At 36.0% G+C, this 27,769-nt stretch overlaps 2 protein-coding genes across 4 annotated transcripts; both read right to left on the reverse strand.

The window, feature by feature from the left end:
- Nucleotides 1-94: 94 nt before the first annotated feature.
- Nucleotides 95-5,792, reverse strand: LOC116257636 (N-glycosylase/DNA lyase OGG1). The gene is made up of 3 exons (XM_031634584.2): nt 4,985-5,792; nt 3,711-3,921; nt 95-822 (listed from the first exon to the last, which is right to left on the reverse strand). The coding sequence occupies exons 1-3, from the start codon at nt 5,752-5,754 to the stop codon at nt 592-594; spliced, it is 1,212 nt and encodes a 403-aa protein (XP_031490444.1). The 5' UTR covers nt 5,755-5,792; the 3' UTR covers nt 95-591.
- Nucleotides 5,793-7,496: 1,704 nt separating this feature from the next.
- On the reverse strand, nt 7,497-26,632 carry LOC116252673 (protein EI24 homolog). Of its 3 annotated transcripts, XR_007573376.1 has the most exons (12): nt 26,473-26,632; nt 26,241-26,306; nt 23,368-23,518; nt 20,576-20,628; nt 19,448-19,570; nt 16,623-16,686; nt 14,768-14,853; nt 13,523-13,605; nt 12,172-12,248; nt 10,845-10,977; nt 9,763-9,878; nt 7,945-7,968 (listed from the first exon to the last, which is right to left on the reverse strand). XR_007573376.1 is itself a non-coding variant. In XM_031627113.2 (11 exons), exons 1-11 carry the CDS (start codon nt 26,574-26,576, stop codon nt 7,902-7,904), a joined length of 984 nt encoding a protein of 327 aa, XP_031482973.1. In that variant the 5' UTR covers nt 26,577-26,632; the 3' UTR covers nt 7,497-7,901. The 3 variants fall into 3 exon arrangements, 2 of the variants coding, with proteins under 2 accessions (XP_031482973.1, XP_031482966.1); XM_031627113.2 differs by lacking the exon at nt 10,845-10,977 and having other exon boundaries at nt 7,497-7,968; nt 13,529-13,605; XM_031627106.2 differs by lacking the exon at nt 10,845-10,977 and having other exon boundaries at nt 7,497-7,968.
- Nucleotides 26,633-27,769: the final 1,137 nt, after the last annotated feature.

A 27,769-nucleotide genomic window follows, 5' to 3' on the forward strand; every position in this document is an offset into this window, starting at 1 on the left:
CTCTCTCTCTCTCTCTCTCTCTCTCTCTCTCAACGTCATAGGGAAGTCCTCAATGGCAAAAGACTTTCATGCACTGAGCAGGAAACGGGAAACATATGTCAACCAACAAGTTCCTGACTTCAGATACCACATGATTCCATGATACAGTAACCGGCATCAGGATGTGTTCGTAATTATACAGATATCAAAAAATGAAGCTTTAAAGAATAAATTTTGAGAATGACGAAAATGTAGGGACTCTCAGCTGATATCAAGGAGAGCAAGGGCCTAACAATTTTTCTACACTCCAAAAAAAACTGGCCTTCTTGCAAAATTGTAAGTTGTTCACAATTCCCTGCCGCAAAATACCAGATGAATATAGCTTCTCATAATTTTATGTCAGCAACTGCCAATCAGAAATAAAGTGGAACTGTTTCAGCTCCACAATGCCAGCTTATGCAAGCTTGTCAAACTCATAAGCTGGAGTCCAAAAAATAAGAAGGTCAGCCCATGGATTGCTAAAGGTTGTTTCCAGCATCTCTGCTTTCAGAATGGAGTTTTGACACTAGCTTCTGTCCAACCAAGAATTCTACTCGACATAAAATCTCATGCTTAACCTTCTGCCTTTTTGTGAGAGGACTTTCTCTGAGGAGATTTCTTTTTACAGTACAAATCTGATGGCAATAAAGCCTGCTGCATTGGCAATTCACTCACAAAAAGTACCGTCTGTGCCCAGCCAGCATATTTCCCAAATTTGCTCACAAAGGCCTCAGATACACGTTGGCATAACTTAGATGTCAGTTTCGCACCCTCGAGCTCTGGTAGAAAATACCTAGTTGCAATCTGATGCAATTCAATCAAATGTGAAGTTGTTAGAAACTGATACCACAACTACACACACACATACACACAGAGAGAGATATGAGTAAAGCCAGTTAATTTTAACTGGTCCTAATAGCTACAGACCTTCCTTCCCTCTCCTCTCTTAAAAGGTGCCAATGGGGTTGACTTTGTTTTGGATTCTAGAACCGAAAGAACCCTCACTAATATACCAGGTTATGGAATGAGAAGTTCTTAACCACATGTCATTTATATTACTTACATGCAGCTGCTTTTCCCTTATTCTTTAGATGTTCTTAAAAATCTAACAAATCTCTTTCTTATATTAAAAGGGAGGCAAGTGAAACACCATATATAATAGTTTTATTTTCCTCTCATTCCATGGAAATTCACAAGGTATGCTGAAACCAAAAAAGCTGATTTTATTTCGTTAGTTAATAATTGATTATAATAAGCAGATCCGCTTTTGTTGATTTTAACTTTTCCATCACTTTTTTATTTTCCTATATTTTCCATAACTTTTTTTTTGTCTATTTCTTTTTCTTTGTTTAATTCATAAGCTGATTTTGATAGCATTTCATAGGTGTGTGCTTAACCCCATTTAGAACAAATAAGAGAAAGAGGCTTATTGACCAAATAAATAATCAACATCAATGTGATCATCAACAAGACAAATATAAATTAAAAATTTAAAACCAGCATCACAGAAAAATCTCATGATATTTACGAGAAAAATAAGTAAAATCAAAATATCAGGAAAATCTCATGAGATTTTAAAAATTTGGGCAAAAATCATATCTTGTGATTTTTTAACAATTTATTGATGATATTATTTTTTTTCTAATTTTTAGGATTTTTATTCTTTCTAAATTTGCCAAGATTTTCTCAAAATTTTCCACTGAAAAATACCCGAGAAAAATATTTCTAATATTTTCTTGAAAATGGTATCTTTGACAATGATTAAAACATTTACCATGTTGTCTCTTTTGTTTTTTCTCTTGAACAACATAATACAAACAAAATATGATAGAGAGTAATGGGTTATCGTGATTTAAGATTAATACGTGCAGATGCTTTCAACGTACAAAATAAATTGCAAGTCGCTTATTTCATATGAATCATTTAAAGAATGTACAAAATAAATTGCAAGTTGCTTATGTCATATGAATCATTAATGTTGGAAGGAAAATGAGTGTTTGTTGTACCTACAAACTGGGTCAACATGGGCCAACTTAAGGTATGAAGACTAAACATCTCATATCAGGAGGGAAAAAGGAATTGAAGATCAAAGTCAGCATCAGGTAGCAATGCAAGAGCATTGATACCCTTCGAACTTCATATTTTATCAATCCTATCCATTAAAACAATATATGTATCACATCAAAGCGTCCTACATTTATTTCATGCATATAATGCATCAACATTTTTATGCATTATATGCATGAAATAAATGTAGGATGCCTTGATGTGTGATGCATACATTGTCTTAATTGTTAGGATTGATAAATATGGAACTTGAAGAATATCAATGCTCTTGCATGGCAACCGGATGCTGATCATAATCTTCAATTTCTTCTTCCCTCATATGAGACATCTAATCTTCATGTCATAAGATGGCTCATATCTACCCAAGTCATATAGGCTCATTTTCCTTCCAATATTAATCATTCATGTGAATTAAGCAGTTTATGTACAATTTATTAAGTTTGTACATTGAAACCATCTACATGTCTTGATCTTAAATTACAATAGCCCATTAATTTGTGTCATATTTTCCTTGTATTATGTTCTTCAAAAAGAAAACAAAAGAGAGATTGTTAATTCAGCCTCTTTCTCTTATTTGTTTCGAATGGGGTTTAGCATACACCTACTAACTGTGTAGAGGGACTATGCATAGAAGAGTTGTGTACAGGAGCTGTGTAGAGGAGTTGTGTTGTGTTGCACTGTGAAGGAGCTGCACAGATTTTCTATGTTTCATGCACACACAAAGGAAAAACTCAAACAACGTTTTATGAGGGCATATTTGTCACTTTGAATAACATCCCCTTCTTTTCCATCCCAAGTTATCCATTTTAAGGGGGATTGAAAATAAACCAAAAACTCCTTTCCTTTCTCTCCTTTCCATTCCTCTCCTCTCAACCATACTTTTACATACTCTTTCATCTGCCTCCTCCATTTCCCTTCATCCAAACACCTTTACCCTATCCTTTCCTTTTTCATTTATTTCTTTCCATCCAAACAAGGTGTGGGAGAAACTCATTTAACAACAAAATCACCGTGGAGGTAAAATGCTTTAGGAGAATGAAAAACTCAATAACATCTTAGTATTTCACAATGCGAATGAAAAACTCAATAACATCTTAGTATTTCACAATGCAAGAACACACCAGATTCCTCAAGAAGAACACTATAGAGTCATCCGATAGAAATCAATGATATACATTTTCCTTATCTTAGGTCAAAAGCATTAAGGAAACATGCCTTTTCGAAAAAAAGGACCATTTTATACATCAAAAGTAGGTCAATGGAAAAAAAAACAAACAAAAAAACACGTTTTTTCACATTTTTTGGTGTTTGTTTTGTTTATTATTGTATTTTTATTTTTGCATCTTTCACGTTCTATTTTTAGGATTTTTTTCTATTCTTTTAATTCGTCCAAATTTTCCTGAGTTTCCTGAGAAAATAACTCTGTCGCATTATAGACAAGAAAACTTAGCTGTTTAAAACCCATAAATAATATTTTTCACAAATAATAATGGGTTAAAGCATGTCACAAACATGAAACAGCATTAAGATGGATCCAATGGAAGTCACTTTAGTCCAAAAATAACAGCTGATGCTCAACATTTTCTCTGCAGAGGAAGTTAAAATACCAAAGCTTTAACGGTTACCTGCCATACATGTGTATCAACTGGAACAGCTTGATTCTGATCAAGAGAAAAAAGAGCCACACAAGCAGCCACCTTAGGACCTATTCCAGGTAACGTGCACAAGCTTGCCGTAGCCTCTTGGAGTTCCAACTTTCGAAGAGATGACAGCCACTCTACACCGCCACCAGGTTTTGATAACAAAGCCTTTACTGTGCCAGCTATATAGCGGGCCCTATGATAAACAGCATGTTTTTTTGTGTATGTTACAACAAAAATCCTAATTGAACAAATATCAACAACATTTGCAGGATTAAACGTGCAATCCAGAGTGTGAGATCTTATCAAGTCTAGGCATAAGAAAAAGAAAAAGAAAAAACTACAGTTGGAACCCAAGCCCTTCCCATAAAATGTGAAATCCAATGTGTGAGATCTTATCAAGTCTAGGGTGCAAGTAGAAAAAGTAAAATGTTAAGACTAGAACTCATGAAAAAGAAAAAGTCTAGAAATGTTAAGACTAGAACTCATGAAAAAGAAAAAGTCTAGAGCTCATGAAAAAGAAAAAGAAATTATCATGAACCCAAGTCCTTTAGAGAGAGAGAGTTTTTCCTACAGCCTCCTGATGATATGCAGTTGGTCAATCGTTAGTTTTGGTCATGATAGCAACCAAAATGCATCATGCTCTTGGAGTTGAAACCAGGGAGCAAAATCCGAAAACAAATGCATCTTTTATATCCCAATTATCAAAATGCAGCATTGGCTATTATTGTACTCCTTGGCACCTGCTCCAACAGGCAACAGAGCCTGAGTGTTATAAGACTGGAAACAATCCCAATTTCCAGAATGCAGCATTCGCTATTATAATACTCATTGGCTATTTATCCAAACACGCAAGTAGGTTTGCCTGTGAATATGACTTGAAGTATAAAAGGGTCAAGACTGCCAGAGATCCTAACCAATCAAAGAAACGATCAACATTTAAAAAAGATGCAAACAGCACTTAAAAAGCCTCGAGGAAGCACACCCAACTTGCGCTTTTTTGATAAAATAACTGTTCGAGTTTGAACCAGTTTGAACCAGCGGCCTTCAAACTCAAGTCAGCATCACCTTACTCCTCAGTTTCATCATCTGTAGGCTAAGAGTGTTTGTCGCCTCCTTTCAAATTTCGCTAAACAGAAAATCGTAAATAGACTGACGAAGATCTTACAAACTTCAACTCGTCATCACCAACAAGGCAATAAGAATCCAAGATATCAAACCAAATAAGAGCTTTCATCAACAAAAATCCAACTACATACCGGTAACCAAACCCCGCATTCCGCAGTCGCTCTTCGGAGACATGCGCCAATTCCTCTAAAGAAGGGAATTCGTAGAAATCAAACCCACCAACCGAGCCCAAGGGACTACCAAACGAGGAAAGGTGATCAACCATCTTGGTGATCCTCCCAATATTGTTATTGGAAGAACAGATGAATTGAAACAGGCACTCTAACGGGTCCTGTCTTAGAACTCGAATACCGGCCACATGTGGAGCCAAAGCTGCGAACCTAGAATCCGCCTCAACGAAGCCTGCCCACATCTCCTTCGTTGATATCTTAAGATTCAGGTAGTCTATCAGTGCTTTCTCTGCAACAAGGGAGTTGGTTCTCGAGAAATGTAAGAAGTACCCAACATCGTTGTCGAGCTGTTTGAGCGAGAAGAGATGAGATTTAACAACGCCTGTGAACTGTGAAGGCCCCGTTTGCTTCCATCTGAAGGTCTGACCGGTGAGGAGCGTGAGGGGAAGGGAGAGCTCAGAACGCTCGACGTTGAGGGGCGTCCATTCGAAGTCGGGGGAGGCCAAGAAGCCATTCAGGGAAGGAAGATTCTTGTTGGCCTCGCCTGGAGGAGCGGAGAAATGGGGAGCTAAAGCCTTTCTGGTTTTGAGTCTGGCCGGTGGAGAGGTCGACTGGAGAGAGATTTTGATGGTTCTGGAACTTGCTCGAGAGAGCGATGGGGAATGGCGTGACGGAGGTGGAGGGGTGGAAGAGAGCCGGTTTGCCGGCTTTACAGGCTTTGGCCTCTTCATGCAGACAGAGAGAGAGAGAGAGAAAGAGAGAGAGGTGGGGGGGGGGGGGGGGGGGGGAGTCCGGAAGTATTTCGCATCGAGCCTTATGGGAGAGCCTCCCAAAACCTTTTTATAGCTATAGAAGCAAACAAATTGGATAGTATTTGTATGAGGAAAATAATCTAAAACATGAAATTTCCATTGATAAGGATAAACTACGAACACCGAATTCCCTGTGCCAATCCCTGTGCCAACCGCTAACTGCTCGTTTCAAGAAACTCCAAGTACGGTCCTCAAGTTAATTATCCAATATCTTGGAGTTTCCATTTTAGTTTTCAGAAGATTACATTTTCTTTTAACGGAAGAAACTCCAAGTACGGACCTCATGTTAATCATTTAATATCTTGCAGTTTCCACGTCATTTTCAGAAGATTACATTTTCTTTAACAGAAATAAATTTCTTGATGTAGTTTCATTTCTTGGAGGCTTCAGAACAAAAGCTAGACGTTAACGACATCAAACCATCTTGTAAAAATATAATTTGTTTTTATGAGCTGACAATTTTGTGCGATTTAGCTTTCTATAATAGGGAGTGGCGACTTGAACCGGTCTCTTTTTGCTGGCTTCAAAAAATCATAGGCTAAAAAAAAACTATTTAGCAGCTTAGATTAAATAAAAAATTTTGAATTGATTAGCACAAGACTGCAGCTTCTTCTGTTACGGTAATAAGTTATCAACTTTTCTTACCACCGTAACGGCAAGCAATGGTGTAGTGAGAAGTGCAAAGGATGTCGAATTGAAGACCACTCGGATCAAATCTCACCATCAACATTCTTTTGCGTGAGCATGTTCCATGTCCTGGGTTCACCCTCAATTAAAAATAAGGCTGTCACTTTTCTTTTGTTCCAGCATCTCCATTATAAGCTTTCGTTTATTAGGGAAATAAACGACCAGAGTATAACTACATTGGAAAAAAGAATCAGCCGAATTGGGTGCAACAAGATAAAGACCAATCTGAAAACTATAACTCCGTTTACACCGTTGCCCATAAAGTGTAATCCTGGTGGTGCAAGTGTAACAGTAGCACTGCAGTACAAATATACGAGGCAATGGTTTTGAACCACAGATGCAAGTACGGAATAAAAAAAAAATCAAAACAGCAATGGAGGCAGTACTTGAGGCATGAATATATGCCATGTACTTTAGGGAAACAAGGTTGCATGGAAGCTTCGACCTTCAGCTGGATGGTTGGCCTCCTCTGCTCACCCGAAAGTATGAAATCAAAAATCGAAATATTAAACTGTAAAATGTAATACTTGCACTTTTAATCAAGTTGGAAACCAGGGTTAACCGAACGTCTTTTTGGCTAACTGATGCTTACTTTAACGCTTTAGACTAAAATTTCCAATCATAGCTTCTTATGGTCCTCGGGAGCAGCAGCATGCCCGCAGGCAAATCATTACACTATTAGCAGGGAAGGACGCGACGGGAGAAACTTAACGGCCATCATGTATCTGACCGGATTCTGACTCCCATAAGCAAGTTGAATGACAATTAATGGTCTAATAGGTTCGGCCATGCCTACGGCTTTACAGACCACAAAGCTACATAATGGCGATATGCACTTCCTGCGCGTATACATGCATGTACATGCACACGCACACGTACATACATACACATGCACACAATCTTTTCTTCACAAGGTAATAACACAATGACTCGAAGATATCTAGGTGTCTACCCTTGTACTCTGCCATTACAACTTTTGATGAACAAATGCTTTAATTGCTTTGAATATACATGCGACAGGAGTCGCGCTTTTGCAGTTTCATGTGCATCAATACAGGCCTTCATGTGAACCATGTCATACATGATACATTTGCAGGGAAATTGCCTAATGTAAGAAGAAAATGCACACCGTTTTTCTGGGGGACAATGGCTTTCTACCTTTTGTACAGGCACTCTGATTGTCGACTTCAAATTATCATCAAGCTGAAGAAATCCAAAAATAGTCTTCACCCACGACTGGAAAGCATCTTCAAGTTTGCAGAGCACAATAGTTATACATTGAACAGGATGTAGTCAATTCTCCGGGTATGTTGTCCAAACATGTAGCTCTGCTTGGAAACTTGTTCAAGAAATCAAACCACCGATGCCCATAGGACATCTTAATGTGCCTTGTCATCCGACTTGCCATGCGATGTAGCGCTGAAAAAGTGTCGCAGTGTCCATGTTCTGTACCACCACAGGAATATTAGATCAAGAGCCCACTTACAACCCACTTACCAATGACGAAGTTATTCTACTGGAAGCCAGAAGCTCCACAAATAAAATAAAACAAAATAAATAATAAGAGAGAGAGAGAGAGAGAAGAAAGCAAAAGAAAAAAGAGAGAGAATGCAGCTAATCGCCCACATGCTATGCCAAGGTTACAACGATAGTTGTCATCCAACATGTCAATATAAGGAGACTAAATGTCACAAACACTAAATTAATGTAGTCATATTTTTTTCACCATATTTTTATAGTTCGAGTATTTTGTTCCATTTCATCTGGCTGCCAGGTGCTTCTCGTTATGTACATTGTTTCCAAATTGTTGGGAGATTTTAGCCATTCTTTCTACACCAAGATTTGCATTTTGGCCACAAGAATAGCACGCACTACCTCCAGATATATTTACCTGACATTCAGGCCGATCAATTTTGTGTGGAATGAACCACTTGGCATAACATTTGTTCCACCAAAAGGAATAACTTGATTATCCAATTTGTGAACTCTGCCCTGATCCTCATGCCACTAAAACAATTATAACTATGAAATAATATTTTCAGATTTCAAAAATTCCCAAGTCACGTCTTGTAGTAATTGCATTGCAATTTTCTTATTGCATGGCCTGAATCTTTCAACTGTGGGCCTGTCTCCTGCTTTACATATTCAATTGGCATATTAAGTTTTGGACTTCAAGAAAGGTGATTGTGCCATTTAGATTGCTCAATCTCTTGTGAAAGAGATTCCACACAAGAATCTTTCTTACAATCGTTTTAACAAATCACACACAGTTCAATGGTTAATCAAATCCTCTCATCCATAACTGCAACTTGAGTTCAAGTATTGAGCTAAAAATACATATGCAACATGTTCAACAATTAATTTCGTGAGACAACAGGAAAGATTGCCAAAGTTCCTAAACCACTCTACTTGGTGGAGTAAAATATACTTTATTAGTTGGACTATCTGCAGTTGAATTAAAGCTACAACCATCTCTCCATTCTAGCTGCTTACCAACTTCCAAGTAAACATCAAAGATCACACACATGCATTTTTGCAATCGATACAGGACTTGAAATGTGATAAATGAGACACTGCAATACCAGTAGCCCAAGATGGTGGCTTCAAGCAATTTCAATACACCAGATATAGAATTATTTGACAACAAACCTTCCAAATAAAAAATATATATAATTTGAAAATTACTTAGGCAGAATATAGGTATTTTAAGCTGAATGTCATGTGTACTGCCTATCAAAAACTGCTAGGAGGTCAACCTGCAAGTATGTTTCTGTATTGTTTAGGTAAGTTGAGGCTTGAACCTGACAGGTCTAGACTGAGGCCTTTTGTGATGGTGCAATCTGATCACAGACCTACATAGTTCATTTTCAATACATAGAAGACTTAAATACATGTTGAAACAACAATCAACAGATCCAACATAATATAAATTATGCATGGGAAATAACAAAAACTCCAAAAAAATCCTACTAGGTGCTGGTGCTTTGTAGATAAAGATATCAGCTGTTTGTGCAAAAAAACAATCACAATTACACATAATGTCATGATACCTATTACTCAGCAAGCAAAGCTAAAATGATGGTTAAACACTTCACATGAAAAGCATCAGTGTCACAATTACAGAACCAAGTCGAAATAGTTACAAATGCTGGAAGCACGTAAAGTCCTGGCAATGTGATGAACATCCACATTCTTGACCAACATCAAGAGGGAAAAAGAATAGGGCAAGTATCTTCTTACGCTAAGATATCGACAGCATAAAACACTGGGATCTTCACAGGTTCTCTGCTTCCCATCATTTTTCCATGAGAAAGAATTAATTGCCTCTCCTGAGTCCCAGTTGCTGAGAGCACAAACTGGGAGCACATTACAAGGGCAGAAGTTACACTAACAAACCAATCCAGACAAACTTAGGGATGTAAATAGATGAATACTACCAGTCTGATTAACCATATATTGCATAACTGGAGACAAGGTCACATCAGATGTAGAAAATATGATAATGAATCCAAATCCATCAGATTCAGTGAGAAAATTTTATATATATTCAAGACATATTCAAGTCTGAGCAAGAACCATATCTGGAGCGGATGTCAGAAAATGTTCGAGACAGTATTTGGAATGAGTTTCTCATACTCGAGGATTTATCAAGGATTTGAAATAATCTGAAATTTCTCCACATTTCCAGAGAGTACAAGTAGATCTTAACTACTGCAAACATGACAACCATGATTCCTCTGGCATTATTTTGAAAATTGCAATATTATCACCAAAAAAAATATCATTTAAATTGAGGAAATATCATATAGTATCTTCAACGTATCACCACCCAAAAGGATATTGTGACATTTCTTCTATTATAAAAGATCCTTTTGTGTGTACTTTAAGCGTGTGTTTTCCACTTATTTGTTTCTTTTAAAATTTTAAAAACTACTTTGAATATATCAGTATCTTTGTTTTCCATAATTTCATAATCTATTATTACTTTCGCATATTCTTAAATTTCACTAATTTCCAAGACATTCCTGAGATTTTCTAAGAACAACACATAAATGCATTTTTTAGGGCTCAGAATAGATTAATGGTGGAATGATCCCTCTCCTTTATGAATCTTCCACGAATCTACAGATGGTTTACCCTCCCTATTTTGAGTATGGCCTTAACTTGAAAAACGTCACAGCACTAAAATTTTCTATTCTGTGTGCAGATTATTGCATGTCTATTTTTATAGAAGAAGACATGCGCTTTGAAAAAATCATGTAACTAACAAAAAGCTATTGCAAAGGGCTGATACATTAAAAAGTAACTAATGGAGGCCTCACATTACATAAAATTGTAGCAACCAAAACTATGTCACATGGGTGCCTCTAAAGAGCTGCCACACCCCCAACGACATGAAATGAGTGCTGGTGCTGGTGCTGCTCTGACATGGCATGTCCACTGCAGTCAAACGAACTAGGCCAAAACTGACCATTTTAGATGCATATCTGACTAAACTAGTCCTAGTACAAATGTTTATAATCACTAACATGTAAATATAGATAAATAAAGCTATTAAACAGTTAAATAACTATATAATAGACTATACATATATATATATATATATATATATATAAGCAAGCATGTAAATAATAAGAAAAATAACTACACTCACCCATTTTATAATCCAAATGTCACAAAAGAAAGAGAAAAGAGAGCGGTGACAAAGAGAAGAATAAGATGAAAAGGAAGGAAAAACAAAAGCTGCAAATCCCAAGTAAAGAATTGAGTACCACCTTAGAATATAAAAGAGATACAGAATCTATGAGAAATCCAAAAAAAATGAAAACGTTTTGCAAAATACATAGTGTTTAATGCAACGCTTGTTTAGAAAATGAAACTCAGAGGCCTGTTGTTAGAGCTCATCTATGCTGTCAAGAAGGGCCTAGGCGAGGGCTAGACAAAAAAGGCAACCAATTTTTTTAAATTTTTTTAGTTATGTTAATATGTGTTGGCACCTATGGTGGACTTAGGCGACGAGTGTGGACTCATGCTTAGTTCATGCCTAGGCGAGGCCTTAACAACATAGGAGCTCATAATGGTCAGCTACAGTCAATACTGAAAAGTTAAAAGGTTAATCTATAAAAAATCATATGGTCCTTTAAGTGCCTAGACATCACACATGGGGTACTCAGTACTCGATGCTTGACACTATCCAAAGTCTAAGCCTTTCTGGGAGATTCTTAACGAGTTTTAGCACTGGTGTTTGAAACAGCTGGATATAGACACTCTTAACTTAGAAATGGAAAGCTGAAGAAAATAAATTGAGTTCAATAATTTAGCAAGGTCAAAATACAAAAGCAGCATCAAATGACCAATAATAAACAGTTTATTGCCAAAAAAAAAGGAAAAGGATCTTAATTAAAATAAAAAAAAGTATAAGAAACAAAGAGACTTTTGACACGCTAAGAAAAAAACAAATTGACAAGGTCCAAATGATTTCAAAACAAGCTGCTCAGGTCTTGCATCTGTTGGCTAGGACCTAGAAGGTGCCTACTCTCTCTCTCTAAAGCACATGCATGTATACAAATAAGGTTTGCATTCCAACATGTGTGCCTGAAAATATTTAATCCATTCATAGAAAGATCCTAGATAAAGGGCTTCGCATACCAGGGGAAAGAGAATGGCCATGACTCCACCACTAACAAGTGGAGAGAAAAAGAAAATTGCCAAGGCACAGGGGCTACCTACAAAAGGAATAGAAATGTTAGAGTACGACCAGCTTTTTCGTATTGTATTTTGTAATAATGAATCAAGAACAGAGACAAATCTAGCCATGAAAACAAGCAAAGTGAAATGTCCAAGTAAAAATGAAATTGAAACAAGCTATTGGTAATAAGATAACTTGAAAACCAATGTCAAGCATTTCATTAGATGTACCATGTCCAAACTTGTTCACAATCCATATCAAAGCATGCCCTAAAATGACCAAATTTACTATGCTTGGTACGTGCATCATATTGGATCTTAACAACTATTAAATTTCTTGATGTGCTTGCGTTCCTTATGTGAAGCAAACAAATGTGAAAATAGTCATCAAAAGGCACAAATAAGTACAGCCCTTTGTAGAAGCTACATAGATCTTTAGGAAGTTTCTTTAGTTTTAAGAATAAGGACATGTTCTCCAAATAAGCACAATATCAAATATTAGAAATACTGACAAATAAGTTGAAAACCATTTCAGATCAATTAACTTTTATCTTTGGTCAATTAGATGATTTCAGCTTAAAGGTAAAGGGAAAAGCAAGGAGACCACCATATGTATGCACTCTAAGAATGAATGTTTTAAGAGCACATTTGAGGCAGCCAAAGAGTATCTTCATTTGGGTGAATGTCCTTTCCAAGAATCCACCCTAACGAGGATGCAAAATATGCTAGTCGGAAGGGAATTTTGCATTTAACTTCTTTCAGAATTGCATGGTTAACTATGAGTTTTTTATGGATCCTTCCCTTTCTCCGACACATACTGCATGACAACCATACCACAAGATCTTGCCATAGGAAAAGGCCTGTCCAAATGAACCAACATGACCTTATCTGCCAATGGCATCTTGCCATCCCACCACATTCAAACTAGTTAACAACATTCATCTTTTGAGGGACTGAAATGCAGGAATACCTAGTAAAGTGTGAAAACAGGTTAGACAAATTTTACTCCTCCAGGCTAGTGATTCCCACCATTTTGTGGTAGTCAATATTGGTGTCAGTTGATTAGCAAAATTTGAGTTGAACTGGAAGTGAAGATTGGATTGATTGAGAAACTCCTCTGGAGCTATGAGTACACATGGTTGGCCATGAAACTTCTTTCTTACACTAGTTTCAATTCTTGACCTTATGTAAATTGCAAGAAGGTCAGTCCAAGAAGGAAGAGAATCAAATTCAAGGGGTTCCTAAAAAACATGGTAGAGGGGAAGTGCCTTCACTGTAATACATAACACCAAAAAGTTAAAAGAATATTTACCAAAACCTGCGAAGAAGGCCCAGTTTGTGTGGAAGAGCTCTAGCCTTTCTTTGCATCCAAAATCAGCAAGATTCCATTTATACCTAAAAGAATGGTAGACAACAAATCATAGTCACAAAAAACATTTTGTGTTTTAAATGGAAAGGTTTTTCTCAGGCATAATACAGTCAACTTGAAGAAAAGGGGAACGAAACAGGAAAAGTACAGTAAATTCTTAAAAACTTAAAAAATCTAAAAATTAGAAAAAAAATAAAGTGAGAAACTAATAACCTATGTCACATAGGTGCGGGGTGCCGGTGCCGGTGCCGTGCGGCACATCCCCAAAAATTTAGGTGTGACGGTACGGCGAGAATATTTATTTGTTATTATTAATTTATTGTTATAATATATATATATATATATATTGTTATTATTAATTTATTATTACAATATATATACACACACACACACACACATATAAAAATTAAGAAATTTAGAGTGTACACTATAGTCTATACACTCTACATTACACACTTTATGGATAAATTATATATGAATATTATATATTACATACTTATAAGTTATAATGTATTGTGTATATGAATGTAACATATTAAGCATTAACATGCTTACAAAGTACAAACATTAAACAAGTAAACAAAAAACAACAAAACCAGGACAACACAGAAATGGAAAAAAAAATGCTAAACCCTCTTTTTAATGTTAAAAATTCTTAAAATAAAAAATATCAAAAAGGGACAAAAATAGCTTGGCGAGGTTTGACCGCACCCAACTCAAGTCAAACGCAAGTCGGGTGTGTGTCCAAAATGGAAAAAAAAATGATCGGGTGCGGTCAGCCGCACCCGACTCTTGTTGACTCGAGTCAGGTGCAAATCCAAGCCGCACCCGAGTCATGTCGACATGGGTGCAGCAGTCAAATTGCAGCATCTGTGTGACTTAGCTAATAACACAAACATCAAAAAACAAGAAAATAAGCAACAAATAAAAATTAGAAAATGAAAACAAGCAACAAGCAGTTTGACATTAAAAAATGTGAAAAAACGCCTAAAATGAAAAAACAGAAAAAAATGCAAAAAATTCAAAAAACGTTGTTTTTTTATTTTTTAAATGGCCGACTTATTCTCTTGTTTTATATACATTTTTTCGAAAAAAAAAAGCTTGCTTTTGTGACTATGTGACAACTTAACAGGTCCAACACCAAATCAAAGTAATGACTTGAAAACTACAATGTAGAGCTAGACATACTCAAAACAGTAGTACGAATACATCCAGGAGAGGAGAATAAACTTGGCTGGGACGCCAATATAGGGGAGAAGCCCAACCAAAGAAACCTGCATAAGAACATGATATGTTATCCAACAACACCTTTTATTTAAAACAAATATAGAGACAGTAATAAACTAATAAGCTATCAAAATTGGCTTATTCCTATAAAATTTTTCATCATCTCACATTTTCTTGCATAGCTTGTTGCTTTTGTATAACTGAATTGTATAACACCATGGCTATTGGCTGTGTATTCTAATCCTATGAATTCTTATATAACTTGCAAATGCAGTTAATGACTTGTAGCAATTTGCAGAGTAAATGTCTCAAGTGTCCACTTACTTTCACGCTATCACCACATCATTGTCCATACTATGAACATGTCAGAAGCATGGAAAGCATCAAACATATAGGCAGCTGTGGCATCATGCAAAGGCAGAAAGCACCACTAGAGATGGAATTTGATAAACTGGTTACTCATTGAGGAACAAAGTTTGGGTGTACAATACCAGACATTGAGAGGCATACGCCATACACTCCCTAAGGATTCCCAATGTTAGCTGGAACAAACCTTCTCTTGACCAAGATAGGGCCTCAGACCTACCTCCAGGCTTAGGGTTTTTTTTTTTATTTGCCAAATTCACAAGCGCACAGAAGTCACTTTTTTTTTCTCTCTAATTGTTAATTAGGTAGTTGATGCAACCTGCACCTTCATCATGACCCACGGCAGTCAGGCCTATCCCATTGGTGAATGGCTCCAGTTCAGAGTGCAATACCAACAACCTGCCTTCACCTTAGGGTTCATAATCCAAGATATAATGACCACATAATGTAACAAAGCAACATTGCCCTGTACATTTTTGTGCACATAGCAAAGAGCAACTTTCCTGTACACACACATATATTCGTTGAACCTGCACTTGCACCCTATAGTGGTATGACATAGTGACAGCCATCTAAGGGTAACTCGGGTATAAAAAAAATGTTATAATAGGAGATAGTAAGTTGGATTAATAAGTGGGCTCAGGATTGTTAGAATTTAAGGATTAGCTCTAATGTAAGTACACAGATACGTTTTTATATGTATTGTCATATATATTAAACTCCTAGTAGTTTGATGTATGATTTGTATACATAAAATAAATGTATGTATGCATAGGCCTTTATGTATTTACTTTCCTTTTATTTTTTTTATATTTTTTTGTATATCTTTTTTATATTTCTTTTTTTGATCAAGGGAACTAACTGTTGGCTGCTCCCAATGGCGAGATGTATCTTTTGGAACTGCCCAACAGCTAGCTCCTTTTCTCTTTCTTCTTTACTTTCTTCTATAAATAAGGGACTTGGGTCCCTTGCTTTATATGGGCTTTAAGGCCTGGTTTTGTACTTTATTTGAGATTAATTAAAAGCGTTACACCTCTGGTGCTTCAGGAATTAGGACCCTTCAATTCCCATAAGGAAATGCCCAGACATGTGAACATTCCAAAAGACACACTCAGGTACTTATAAGACACTATATGTGCTAGACACCACATTAAAACCAAATTTTAACAATGGATTTGTTTACAGAAAATCCATTAAAATGCATGCAAGTTCATCTATGCTAAATTTATCCATGCTATGAAACATTTTACAAGTGGAAATTGAACAAAGATTCTTTTCCTTATGTGTTATTCACCCATCATGCTTGTTCAAATTATGTCCTTCACTAGAAAACACCAATAGATATGTGCATCACTCCGACATTGTGTAACTGGATGAGTCCTGCCTACACAGGCTAAAACTTTAACTGGAAAGGGAAAACATCAAAATTCCACAGAAAAGTTTAATGCACCTCAATGAAGAAAAATATCAGCAAGAGAACAGAATAAATTTGCTCTGCGAGCCCAATTACAAACCTAAAGAAATTCACAACACAAAATGCATGTTAGAGAATTAAAATAATATTTAAGGAAAAAGAAAGGCCATCAAGATCCATATAAAACATGCCACAGGCATATGCCACTTTTTTTTTGACAGTTACCAATAATTTTGCCCTGTGATGTCATCATTTTGTTATATATTTATCAGTTCCTGCAGTATTTTTACTTTTCTTGGAGATGATTAGTGGCAAAAGGATGCACTATAGGAAAACAAATGCTCTATCATTTAGCTCAGATTCTCAATGAATCTATTCAACAATGATAAATATCCTGTAGACTCATATACTCCTTTCATTTAGTTTCTCAATGTTGTACTGAAGGCAATCATTAAAAGAGACAATATACTTGCATGTGTTCTGTGTCTCAATACATTTCGTGCAAACTTTTAAGTTTTAACTTATGTGAAAACTATCAAGTTCCATCAATGTACACACATGCATCATTTGTGTGTTCTTTTTCCTATAATTGTTTAACAGTGTTAACTCCTATGCTGATCCCATGAGTCAACCGTATGAGTCTGAGTGATAAGTCTTTGGGCTGAAATTTGTGCAAGATTGTTAGAAAACTATGTTGTGCATGGTTCTTTGTGAATGAAGTGTTTTCTGAACTTATGCTCTCAACTGTTTGAGTTGATGGAGTAACTCATTTGCAAGTTTATGTACTTAACTTGTTATATCGCATGATGTGTTACAGTTTTTTTCATCTAGAACAATGGCCCTAATACAAGTGCTACTTAGATTTTCTGTTGGGCTTGAAGGAAGAGAAAAAATACATTAGGTTAGTCCTAACCCTTCTTAATAGAGATTAGGGATAACAATAAAGGATTACATATTAGTCCTCCAAAAATAATGAAATAATAAAAACATCATTCTAAATTTTCTAGTTTTCAATAACCCCCTCAAGTTAATATCTCTCAACGATTCCTCTCAAGTTGGACCATAGATATCATAATTGCTCAGCTTGTTACAACATTTAGAGAATCTAGAAATAGGAAGGAGTTTAGCAAACACACAACCACTTGATTTTCTAAAGAGAGTTGAACTCTGCAGCAACATTCCCTACTTCAACCATATTATAAACATAATGGCAATCAATCTCAATCTACCTACTCCTGTCATGGAACACCAAATTATTTGTTATGTGGGTAACAGCCTTATTATCACACATCATTTCCATTATTCCATAAGAAAAGAAACTTGTATGCCCAGGAAAGTAAACATAGACTTGATCCATATCATCTTTACAACGCTTTGGGTAAGAGGCCTACGCTCTGATTCAGTGCTTGACATCACAAAAACTGTTTGTTTCTTGCTTTTCCATGTGATTAAATTTCTGCTGAAAAAACGCAAAACCCTATGGTGGACCTTCTGTCATCAAGGGATCTTGCACAGTCAACATTAGTATATGCGAATGCGACCACATCAAGAGATTCACTCTTCATAAACAATAGACCCTATACTGGAGATGATTTTAAGTATTTGAGGAGCATCATAACAGCATCCTAATGAATCATCTTTGACTTATCTATGAATTGACTCAATTTTTCAATAACTAAAAATATATTTGGTCAGGTTTATAGTGACATAAAGAAGCAATACCAATTAGAGACCGATAAGACTTGATGTCAATAAGTTATGATTGTTCACCATTGTTATAGTTCATGTCTCCTCAAAAGATAAAGTGGCTAATATGTTGATAAACCCTTTCTAATTTCTGGATTCTCTAAATGTTGCAACTTATAACCAGTTAAGCAAGATTGACTTCTATATTCCAGCTCGAGAAGTAGTGAGAAATATTAAGTAAAGGGGTCTTTTGGGAACTTAGTAAAGGACTAAAGAGAGATTAGGGCTCATACTAATCAACTTTTCTTGCTTCCTCCCACCCATGTTCAACAAGTAAACAACATCAAACTTTTCTAGTTCTCAAAAAACCCCTCACATTAATATTTCTCAACGTTTTCTATATCCCTCTGCAGCCCATCTTCATAAAATGATGGGTTCTTCACAAGAAGAATCAGGAACATGTTTGCAAATGAGGCAAGGGAGATCATGTTGGGCAACATCTGAGGTCAGCTTTATATCTCTCTTTCAAGAAGGAAAAAAAAAAAACTAAGGTACATAGGTTCATGCAGTTACTTGCAGATCTTGTGATATTGGTATTTGTTGGCTTCACCAACATCAGCCATGTTCAAATCACTTTTGAGAACAAAATAGATGGAGTGTCACACATCTTCCACTCATTCAATCCATAAGTAACTATAAAAGGGCAGATATTGAGAACCCTTTTCCCCAAATTTTATCATGTCAATGACAGTATTTCCATTCTGTTTTACAATCTTCTCATAGAAACGATGCCAATCATGCCGTTCTGGCTACTAATATCCATAGCCCCTTAATAAAAGTATGGTGCCATTATCAAGATAGTACACTATTCCCAGAAGAAAATAGATGAGTGTCGCACATCTTCCACTCATTCAATCCATAAGCAATTGCAGAAAAACAGATATTGAGATTTTCATTTCCAAAATATTCTCATGTCAAGGACGGTATTCCCATTCTGCTTCACAATCTTCTCATAGAAAAGATGCCTGGCTCCTGAGATCCATAGGCCCTTAGTAAAATATCGTGTCAATATCAACTATCAATATAGTAATATACTATTCCCCAGTATCTGTCATGCTATTTTATTAAGATCTAAGGACAAAAAAGACTAAAGAACATAAAACAATGCAAATTACCCTTCAAACCCTTCCCGCTTGTCAACAAATGCAGTAGTGCTTGTGCTTGAACCTGAGGGATGTTCCTTGGCATGTGAAGTGTCCTCCATAACAAGAAAAGCTTGTTGCGCAATGTCATTGTACCTAGATGAAGCATGAAGTTAGACATGGTGATCAACATAATCAATTCAAAACACACAAGGAATCAGCATTATCAAACATAACAAGCCAATAACACTAGATATAAAGAATGACAACCAAGGACAGATAAAAACATAGTAGCAGGAGCAATCAAAATAGTTGATTTTTGGACTAAAGGATTGAATGACTACATGTGAATCAGAGGTCCTCACACCTAGCAAGGGGGTTGGACTTAAGACCTTACAGTTGATGGAGGTGAAGGTTCCCACACCTAGGGGTGTGCCGCTTGGCATAAACTGGTAGGGTCTGCCTAACCTCTTGGCTTCCCAACACTCACAAACTCCATGATCAGAGACTCATTGATAAGCAGATAGTGACTTCCCATTTATTGCACTATACAAGTGTATGCATCTCGTTGTGTGGATGCAGGAATACCATCATTTACAACCATAAACAGGTCACAAAAAAAACAGACAGGAAAGGAGGAGAAAAGGAACAAAGCCTTGGCACATGCATGACTATATAGATATATCATATATGTAGTAGATGAGTTTAGGATTCACTTTGACAAAATTAGGATTGATTAGAGATTAGAACAACATTAAGAGCTAAAGAATGGATTATGGAGAAGAAGATACAAACACAAACATATTGGGTATTTTCTCAAAAGATAGAGTCAGTGCAGTAAACAGCAAACACAATCACAAGAAATCAAGAAGCTGGATCCAATTGAAATCAAGAAGAACGGGATTAAGTAACCAACACACACACACACACACACATATATATAGATATATATATATACATACATATATATATATACATACATATATATATATACATACATATATATATATATATATATATATATATATATATATATATATAGTGTTGCCACTCAAATAACTAAAACGGTCATTGATCCAATCAACAAGTCAAGTGATAAAGTGAAACTAAAAAGTTACATTTGAAAGCTTTTCTTCAACAAATAAGGCAAGAAATAATTACCATAAACTGCTTATTATGAAGCTGAAAAGATATAATGGGTAAAACCAAAGTACCTGAAATAGTTATCCACATAAAAAAGATGTCAATGGAGCAAACAGAAGAACAAAAAATACAGAAACTCAAAAACAACTGATCATGATAGAAAATGTACAGTAATGAGCTCAACGATTGTGCATGCACAAAGAGACACCCTAGCATGTGTTGGGGGGGGTGGGGGTGGCATATGCATGTCACATGCATGTGTGAACATTTAAAGTAAGAAACCACAAAGCTTTCTTATAGTGCAAGCCACTGAGCACTTATGTCGACTAGATTTTAATGGATAAGATAAATTTCAGAATGAAGCCACAGAATAACAATATGCAAAAAGCGAATCAGATATAGTCCGTACTGAACATAGTGTTGGGCAGGAGAACAATCCAACAAGATGCTATCACTTGCCCAAAATACCATTACATATTCAAGCATTTGATAGTCATGCAATGAATCTCACTCAGTGGAACTAATTCCCATTTCAGTTGGGCCATGAATGCAGATATTGTGCCCATCCAAAAAGGAATAATCCAAACCCACCTTTTTTGCCTTTCTATTATGCAATTTGCTCTGCCTCTGAGATGTGGCAAACTATTCCAAGAAGGGTTTCAATGAACAGCAGGTGAAAAACATTTCCTATACAGAATATTCCAATCGATGCATTACAATGTGGTGAAAGTTATCCCCGGATAACTTATTTGCAGCTAAAAGTGGGTGATTTTTTTCACTTAGGGGAATCCACATGCATGGTGGTAGTGTGCATGCTCAGTTGAGGCAGCAGCTTGCCATCAATAGCAGCAGTGGCAAGGATACATCCTAAATGCCGAAATTTCAACAATAAATGAAAGAAACTAAAGGTGTCCAAGAAAAAAAGTAGATTCTGCTTCAAACCAATTTGGAGTTTACATTTTTCTTTCTTCTGCCAAATTCTCCAATCTCCATAGCATGAAATAGAAAAAAAAAATTGCTAAATTTTGTGATGATGGTAGGCTGAAAGAAGCCATGAAGTGTTCAAAATTTGCAATGAAGTTTTACGTTTAGAAAATTACTGTGGCCTTCTTCAATTATGTATAAATCAACTAATCTTTCGAAGATGGTAAGAGAAGTGAAGCGAATCTACTGTGAAAGTGAAGATTAATGGTGTTTTAGAAGTAAAGTTGGTTTCACGTAATTACTATTTGATGGTGTAGAGAATAAGGGCGTCCTTTTTGGAATCTGACCATGAACAACTATTTAAAGGAGGGTAGTTATAAAGAAATCATGTTGCTTTTTCTTGCAATATGAAGGAGTGGAGTCAGATGACTCAGACCTCATGCTTACAGCTTTTCATGCGCCCTGAATTGTTCCAATGCAGCAATGGCAAGACAGGCTCGTGATTGGTGACAAAACCAGGGCCTCACTGCTAAGTTATAGCAGGTAATGCTCTTGTATCCTTTCACTTGATGTTTTAAAACCTAGTGACTCGGGACTCGACTCATCCATTCTTGACTTGTGACTCGGTGGGTCAACTCTGTGGCTCGGAGCCATTTTTGTTAGCTGTCATTGTTGAAAGAAAATATAGCTTGACATTCAAACATAAAAAAGTTGTAAAATGACTTTATCACAGGAATAACTCAGAACTAAATCAACTTAACATCACGTAACTAAGTTATATTTACTCATGTGATAACAAGAAATCGAACAATTGCTGCTTATAGTTGCATACTTCAAAACTAAGTATCAAGAATCAACATATGAATAAAAAATAAGTCGACCAAAAATGGGCATTAAAATCAATATATTCAAGTATTCAACTATCAAATAGTTAACAAATTCTACACGTGCGTATGTATTTTGTAAATCCAAAAGTCCAAAAGTTAAGAGGCCAAAACTCTAAAAATAAAAATAAATAGATAACCACATTTGCAGTGAATTTGCAGTATGTAAATTTAATAAATGAACAATAATTGTAAGTTCTTATGTTCCAATAAGTTAGAAGATTTATGTGAAAAACAATGTAATTAAGTAGTTAGAAAAATACAAAGTTTATTACCAGACCGCATCGACTCAAACTAGTTCCGGCCAAGTCAAACAAGTTTTATCCAAGTCGACCGAAGTTTCAGCCAAGTCAGGCCAAATCACAGCCGAGTCATGCCAAATTTTGATCATAAGCGAGTCGCCCTAGTGGGTTGACCCAGTAGAGGTCGTCAACTCAGTGAGTTTTAAAGCACTGCTTTTACTCAAGAAATAGGACAGAATAAGCATGGATAAGTATTTCTGTCTGAATGAGATATTGTATTATTCAATGCTAGACTTTCAGTAAAATTTATGTTTGCCATTCAAACACAGGAGACGTTTTGCAAGCGATAACTTTTTTCGGCATAACTTTTACCCCAGACATTCAATCCAGTATTTTTTTTTTACCCTGGATTAAAATGTCCACGTATTCAAGCACATCTCTAAGGATTTGAATGCATTAATCAGATGTATATTGTTTTACTAAACGGATGCAACATAATATGGATGTGAACACCAGAGCAGATTATCCCTGAAGAAGAGAGAATAGTCTCTCCTTTTTCAGAAACATATCTAACATAGAAAGCTATTAATAGTTCAGAAAATCTTATTTACTGAACAGAAGAGATATTGCCAACTATTGCAGAATTATAATGTGGGAAGGCTTCAAGACCAGCCGTCATAGAAAAGCTGGCTTACTTGACAGTTGACAATAATCAGATGACATGCCTAACTTTCTAGGGAAGATGGAAAAGCATACTTACATAAAAAATCTCAATTAGGAGTGAGCGTAAGAAAGCGTAAAGCTTTAAAGTTCGCTGAAAGTCACATGGTACACTTGAACTAAGCTGTCTACAATCATGTGGCAATATTGAAAACAGAATTGGCTTAATGACTGAATTGAGAAGAAGGATGCTGCAAAGAAAAAATATATATATTTCAGAGAACTACAATGAAACATAATTGATTACTTATATGCAACCTATAAGAGCACATGGATTACTGGTTACGATGCAACTGTATAGCTGTGCTACCTTTTTAACTTCACAGGCATTCAACATGCTGTTTCAACATAACCATCAATTTTTTGAGATACTCAGCATTTATTTAATGGAAATATATCAGGACATACAAATGCACAAATAACTAAGTGAAGAATTTCTCACGAAGGGATCCAACAAGGGTAAATTGCAAGTGTAAACGTAAGTAAAACAGCATACAGAGGATAGTGCTGTAAGGAATCCTTTCAGTTTAACATACCACAACAGCAAGAAAATTTAGCCGTTCTCAAGTTATAAAGCGGCAGCTGGTGGAATCTGGATCAGATAACCAATTGAACCGAGTTTGGAAATTAAAAATGAACAGACTTTCCCATGTTCTTCACCAAATTCTGAATAAGAATTAGATGAGAAAGGCACTTCAAATGTCTTACCATTCTTAAGTTCCTGACATGCATTTGGACACGAAATCATTGCTAAAGCAAAAGGTTCAATGTGCCAAAAAGGAGACAAATAAATCATCAATTCTAAACTCATATAAATGCTGAGTGCTGGCATCCTTCTCAAGCATTTAATAAACTAAATGCTAGGAGCTTCGACAACTCAGCAAGAAAAATTTTAAAAGGAAAATAGCCAAGAAAGTAGGAGAAAGAAAAAGGAGAGTAGAATCAATTGACCCCATAGACACACAATCATTCACTAGCTCATGGCTTCAGGGAGATAATGTATCTAAAAGCAAAACGTAAGGCCTTCCTAGGAGCTGCTCATATGTTCACTATCATTGAGTTCTGTCCCAACTTACATAAGAGCATTTTTGTTACTCCACTACTTCTTGTCTAAAGCCACATACTCAATAATCTTATAGTTCTTCACTAATTTCTTGTAAGCCTTGAATGGCTTTTCTCTTTCGTTAATGTCTTCCATCTGCACAGTACCCTTCCTCTTGTAGGCTTTGTGATAAGCCATTCTACACATTACACCAAACCACCTTAAATGGTAATTCCTCTTTTTTTCCAAATTAATGCAGTATACCAAACATTGTTTGATGTATTGAGTTCAACATCCTTTTCAATAATGTCACACGTCAACTTCAAGATACAGATTTTGCAATATGTTCTCTCTTCTTATTCTTCAGTGGCGATCCACCATTTGATAACACATAGGATGATAGGAGTGTTGGTTTTGTTACATAGAATTGATATGGCAGTATATTATTCAAGTTTTTATGGCTATTATTTCATTATCTGATTGTGCCTTATAGAAAGCATTATTTTACTTGTCATGGTTGTCATTTCTTTGTCCAAATGGACCAAAGGCTACTAGGAATATCTTCTCAGAGTCACCATCTTGCTGTGTCAAGGATAGTTGAAAAAACCATACCATAAATTTACCATACATGTAAAGGGACATTCTCAATCAGAAACCTGTGAAAATTAGCAATTTTATGCTTTGAAATAGCATACTAAAGTCTCTAAAAAAGTTAATCAACAGTAGGCTAATTTAAAAATATTGAGAATGACTGACCTATCTTGGTGATAAGATGCACCCAGGACGAAATACTTCTCAATATGTGGCCAAATTAAGCACATTTATGCTAGATGATCCAGAGAAGTTATTTCACAAAATTAAGCACATTCATGTTAGATGATTAAGAAAGTTACTGTTGAAGCAGTTGAAGAACGAGCAATATACAGAAATTCAGTCATCAGACCAGCTAGGTAAAAAAAATATTGATGACAGGTTTGTCTCCTTTCGACACCTTCTTGTGGTATTCAGAAGCCGCTTAGTGAAACTATAAAAATGGTTATTAAAAAATAATAAATGCCTACACATGGATCAGACTTGAAGAGTTGTACAACAATAGGACCTGGAACACCATTAAAAGGCAGTAAGACAATAATGTGGGTGGGGCAAACTAGGTAGACTTAGTCATCATCAATCCATGATACCTTAACTGGTTTATTGCATAGCTGCTATACCAGCTATCGAAAAGGCGCTTCAAGGCAAAGAAGAAAAATAGCTAGTACATATGGGCCAGTAGCTGATTTCTACATTGATTTCTAAGGAGAGAGCCAAGAGGTGTATGTGAACTCGACTGGTATATGTACATGATGGAACATCTTCCCGACCTTGGTACCAACTGCCACCAATGTGTTGAATCATAGATATTTCATCAACCATTCTCCAAGGCCAAAAAATATATCCATTTGCTTGTCTTCTTTGGATAGATGATGTCATAACCTGCCAAATTGCTTCGATGATGCCAAGGAGAGTCTAGATGACATCATTTAAAATAGAAAGTACAACTGATGAACATGGAGAAACGTAAAACTAGTTCCAGCAAATAAGACACATGCGCAAAAAGCTTTGGTACTAAAGAAGATTCCGTAATACTACGGACAAACCACTTTCCTTCTTATTTTTACAGATTCCTTAGATTAACTTAACATGCCCAATTCAGTGCAAATGAATGTCAATCATATGATTTCAACATGCTGTAAGTAGGTAAATGTCAAAACCACAAAGTCCACAATGCCCAAAACCTTAATTTTTGGCTCATCAATCATATGGTTTTTACATCCAAAAAAAAAAATTGAGATTGACAAATTTGCAGGAATCAAATGGCCCGTGACTGATACCTTCCTAAGAAAATAAGGCCGTTCAGAATGAAGCACTGTCCCGTTCTGATCGCCAACTTCCTCGACCTAAGCAGCAAAAAAGGGATAACAGTCACATGAAGAAAAAGAACGTGGGAGAACAATAAATACCTTGGAACGTTATCAAGTATACGCCATATCATCATACAGAGGCGAATAACGAGAAATCGAGGAGCACCAAGAAAATGAGAGAGACAGTGAGAGAGGGATTTGCCTCTTGCAGAAGAAGAAGGCTCGGTGTAGGGAGCAGGCTTCTCTGAAGCCAGAAAGCCAGAGGAAGAAAGCATGCTTGCTTAGAACTCTTAGAACGTCGATCATGGTGGAAAGGGGGGGGAGGTAGAAGCAGAGGAAGGGGGAGGACGGAATTTCTTGTGGTTGCGTCCGTCGTCAATTGCCTTTCTTCATTCCTTCTGATAAACTTTCAATGACGCACCAGATGTTTTGTCAATAATATACGATACATCTGAACTTTTCAATAATGTTCGAACCGGCCCTAAGTTATTTCATGATTAATAAAAAAATCATATTTATGTTAAATCAATCTTAAACTCACTTTACTTTCTACATAGCTTAACCATGAATAACATAGTTATTTTTCTAATACAAATAGCTTTCTATCGTTAACGAATAAACAAACTTTCATATAATTATTCTTTTATACCAACAAAGGTTTATTAAATCCAGATGATATTAATTATTATGGAATGTAATCGAATAGGTTAGCGTCAATTAATAAATTCCAATTTTTTTTTCATTTGGTCCTTCTTGCTCAATAATCTGACCTTAGGTCCTTAAGTTAGTATTAATATAAAATAAAATTAATAAAAAGGTCAGTTTTATTAATGACATAAAATATAGGTGCAAATCAAGGAATTCTAAAAAAGTTGACTGCAGTTTTTCATTATGACCAATTTTTTGAGTGCATTTTTGAAATCTTCCTTGTATTTTTTTAGTCATCCCACGAGAGAACCTGCACCTGCAGTTTCAATCATTCGTGGGGCCCGCTGCCCTTTTGATTTCTTTCTCGGGTCTGGATCCCGGATAGAACCAGGTGCCATCCAAACTCCAAAGACGCTTCAGCGGGTCGGATCATGAGTCCGAACTTGAATCCAGATCTGACTTGTCTAGATTCTAGAACCTAAGGATTTTAAATATCTGAACTGACGTGGCAAAGCTTTGTTCATATTGGCAAAAGATCCACATCAAGAGTCATTATTTATCAAATTAAGAATCTCTGGTAGGAAGTGGGATCATAGTTTGTTAGATCTGACTTAAGATCCAAGTACTTAAGATCTTCCTTTTAGTGATTTTACATTGTTCAAATGATCAGCTTACGAGAAGATGATACAAAGAAATGCCTGAATATTATAGTGATTTTACATTGTTCAAATGATCAGCTTACAAATAAATAATGTTTCCTTTTTATACTTTTCCATAGAAAGATTCACCCTTAAATTGTCCATCTTTTTTGAAACATTATTTTATAACCTTAATATTAGTAATGCATAAAT

This window comes from Nymphaea colorata, chromosome 1 (assembly GCF_008831285.2).
Source record: "Nymphaea colorata isolate Beijing-Zhang1983 chromosome 1, ASM883128v2, whole genome shotgun sequence".
Lineage (NCBI taxonomy): Eukaryota > Viridiplantae > Streptophyta > Magnoliopsida > Nymphaeales > Nymphaeaceae > Nymphaea > Nymphaea colorata.

What these genes read in the sequence shown, in the direction of transcription:
- LOC116257636 (XM_031634584.2), bottom strand. Translation starts at nt 5,754, where the DNA reads ATGAAGAGGCCAAAGCCTGTAAAGCCGGCAAACCGGCTCTCTTCCACC. An exon ending in AATGCGGGGTTTGGTTACCG is followed by an intron (nt 3,922 to 4,984) that starts GTATGTAGTTGG and finishes TGTTTATCATAG; the next exon opens with GGCCCGCTATATAGCTGGCA. An exon ending in TTGATACACATGTATGGCAG is followed by an intron (nt 823 to 3,710) that starts GTAACCGTTAAA and finishes GAATTGCATCAG; the next exon opens with ATTGCAACTAGGTATTTTCT.
- LOC116252673 (XM_031627106.2), bottom strand. Translation starts at nt 26,576, where the DNA reads ATGATCGACGTTCTAAGAGTTCTAAGCAAGCATGCTTTCTTCCTCTGG. An exon ending in TATTCGTACTACTGTTTTGA is followed by an intron (nt 13,606 to 14,767) that starts GTATGTCTAGCT and finishes CCATTCTTTTAG; the next exon opens with GTATAAATGGAATCTTGCTG. An exon ending in TGGCCATTCTCTTTCCCCTG is followed by an intron (nt 9,879 to 12,171) that starts GTATGCGAAGCC and finishes ATGTGCTCCCAG; the next exon opens with TTTGTGCTCTCAGCAACTGG.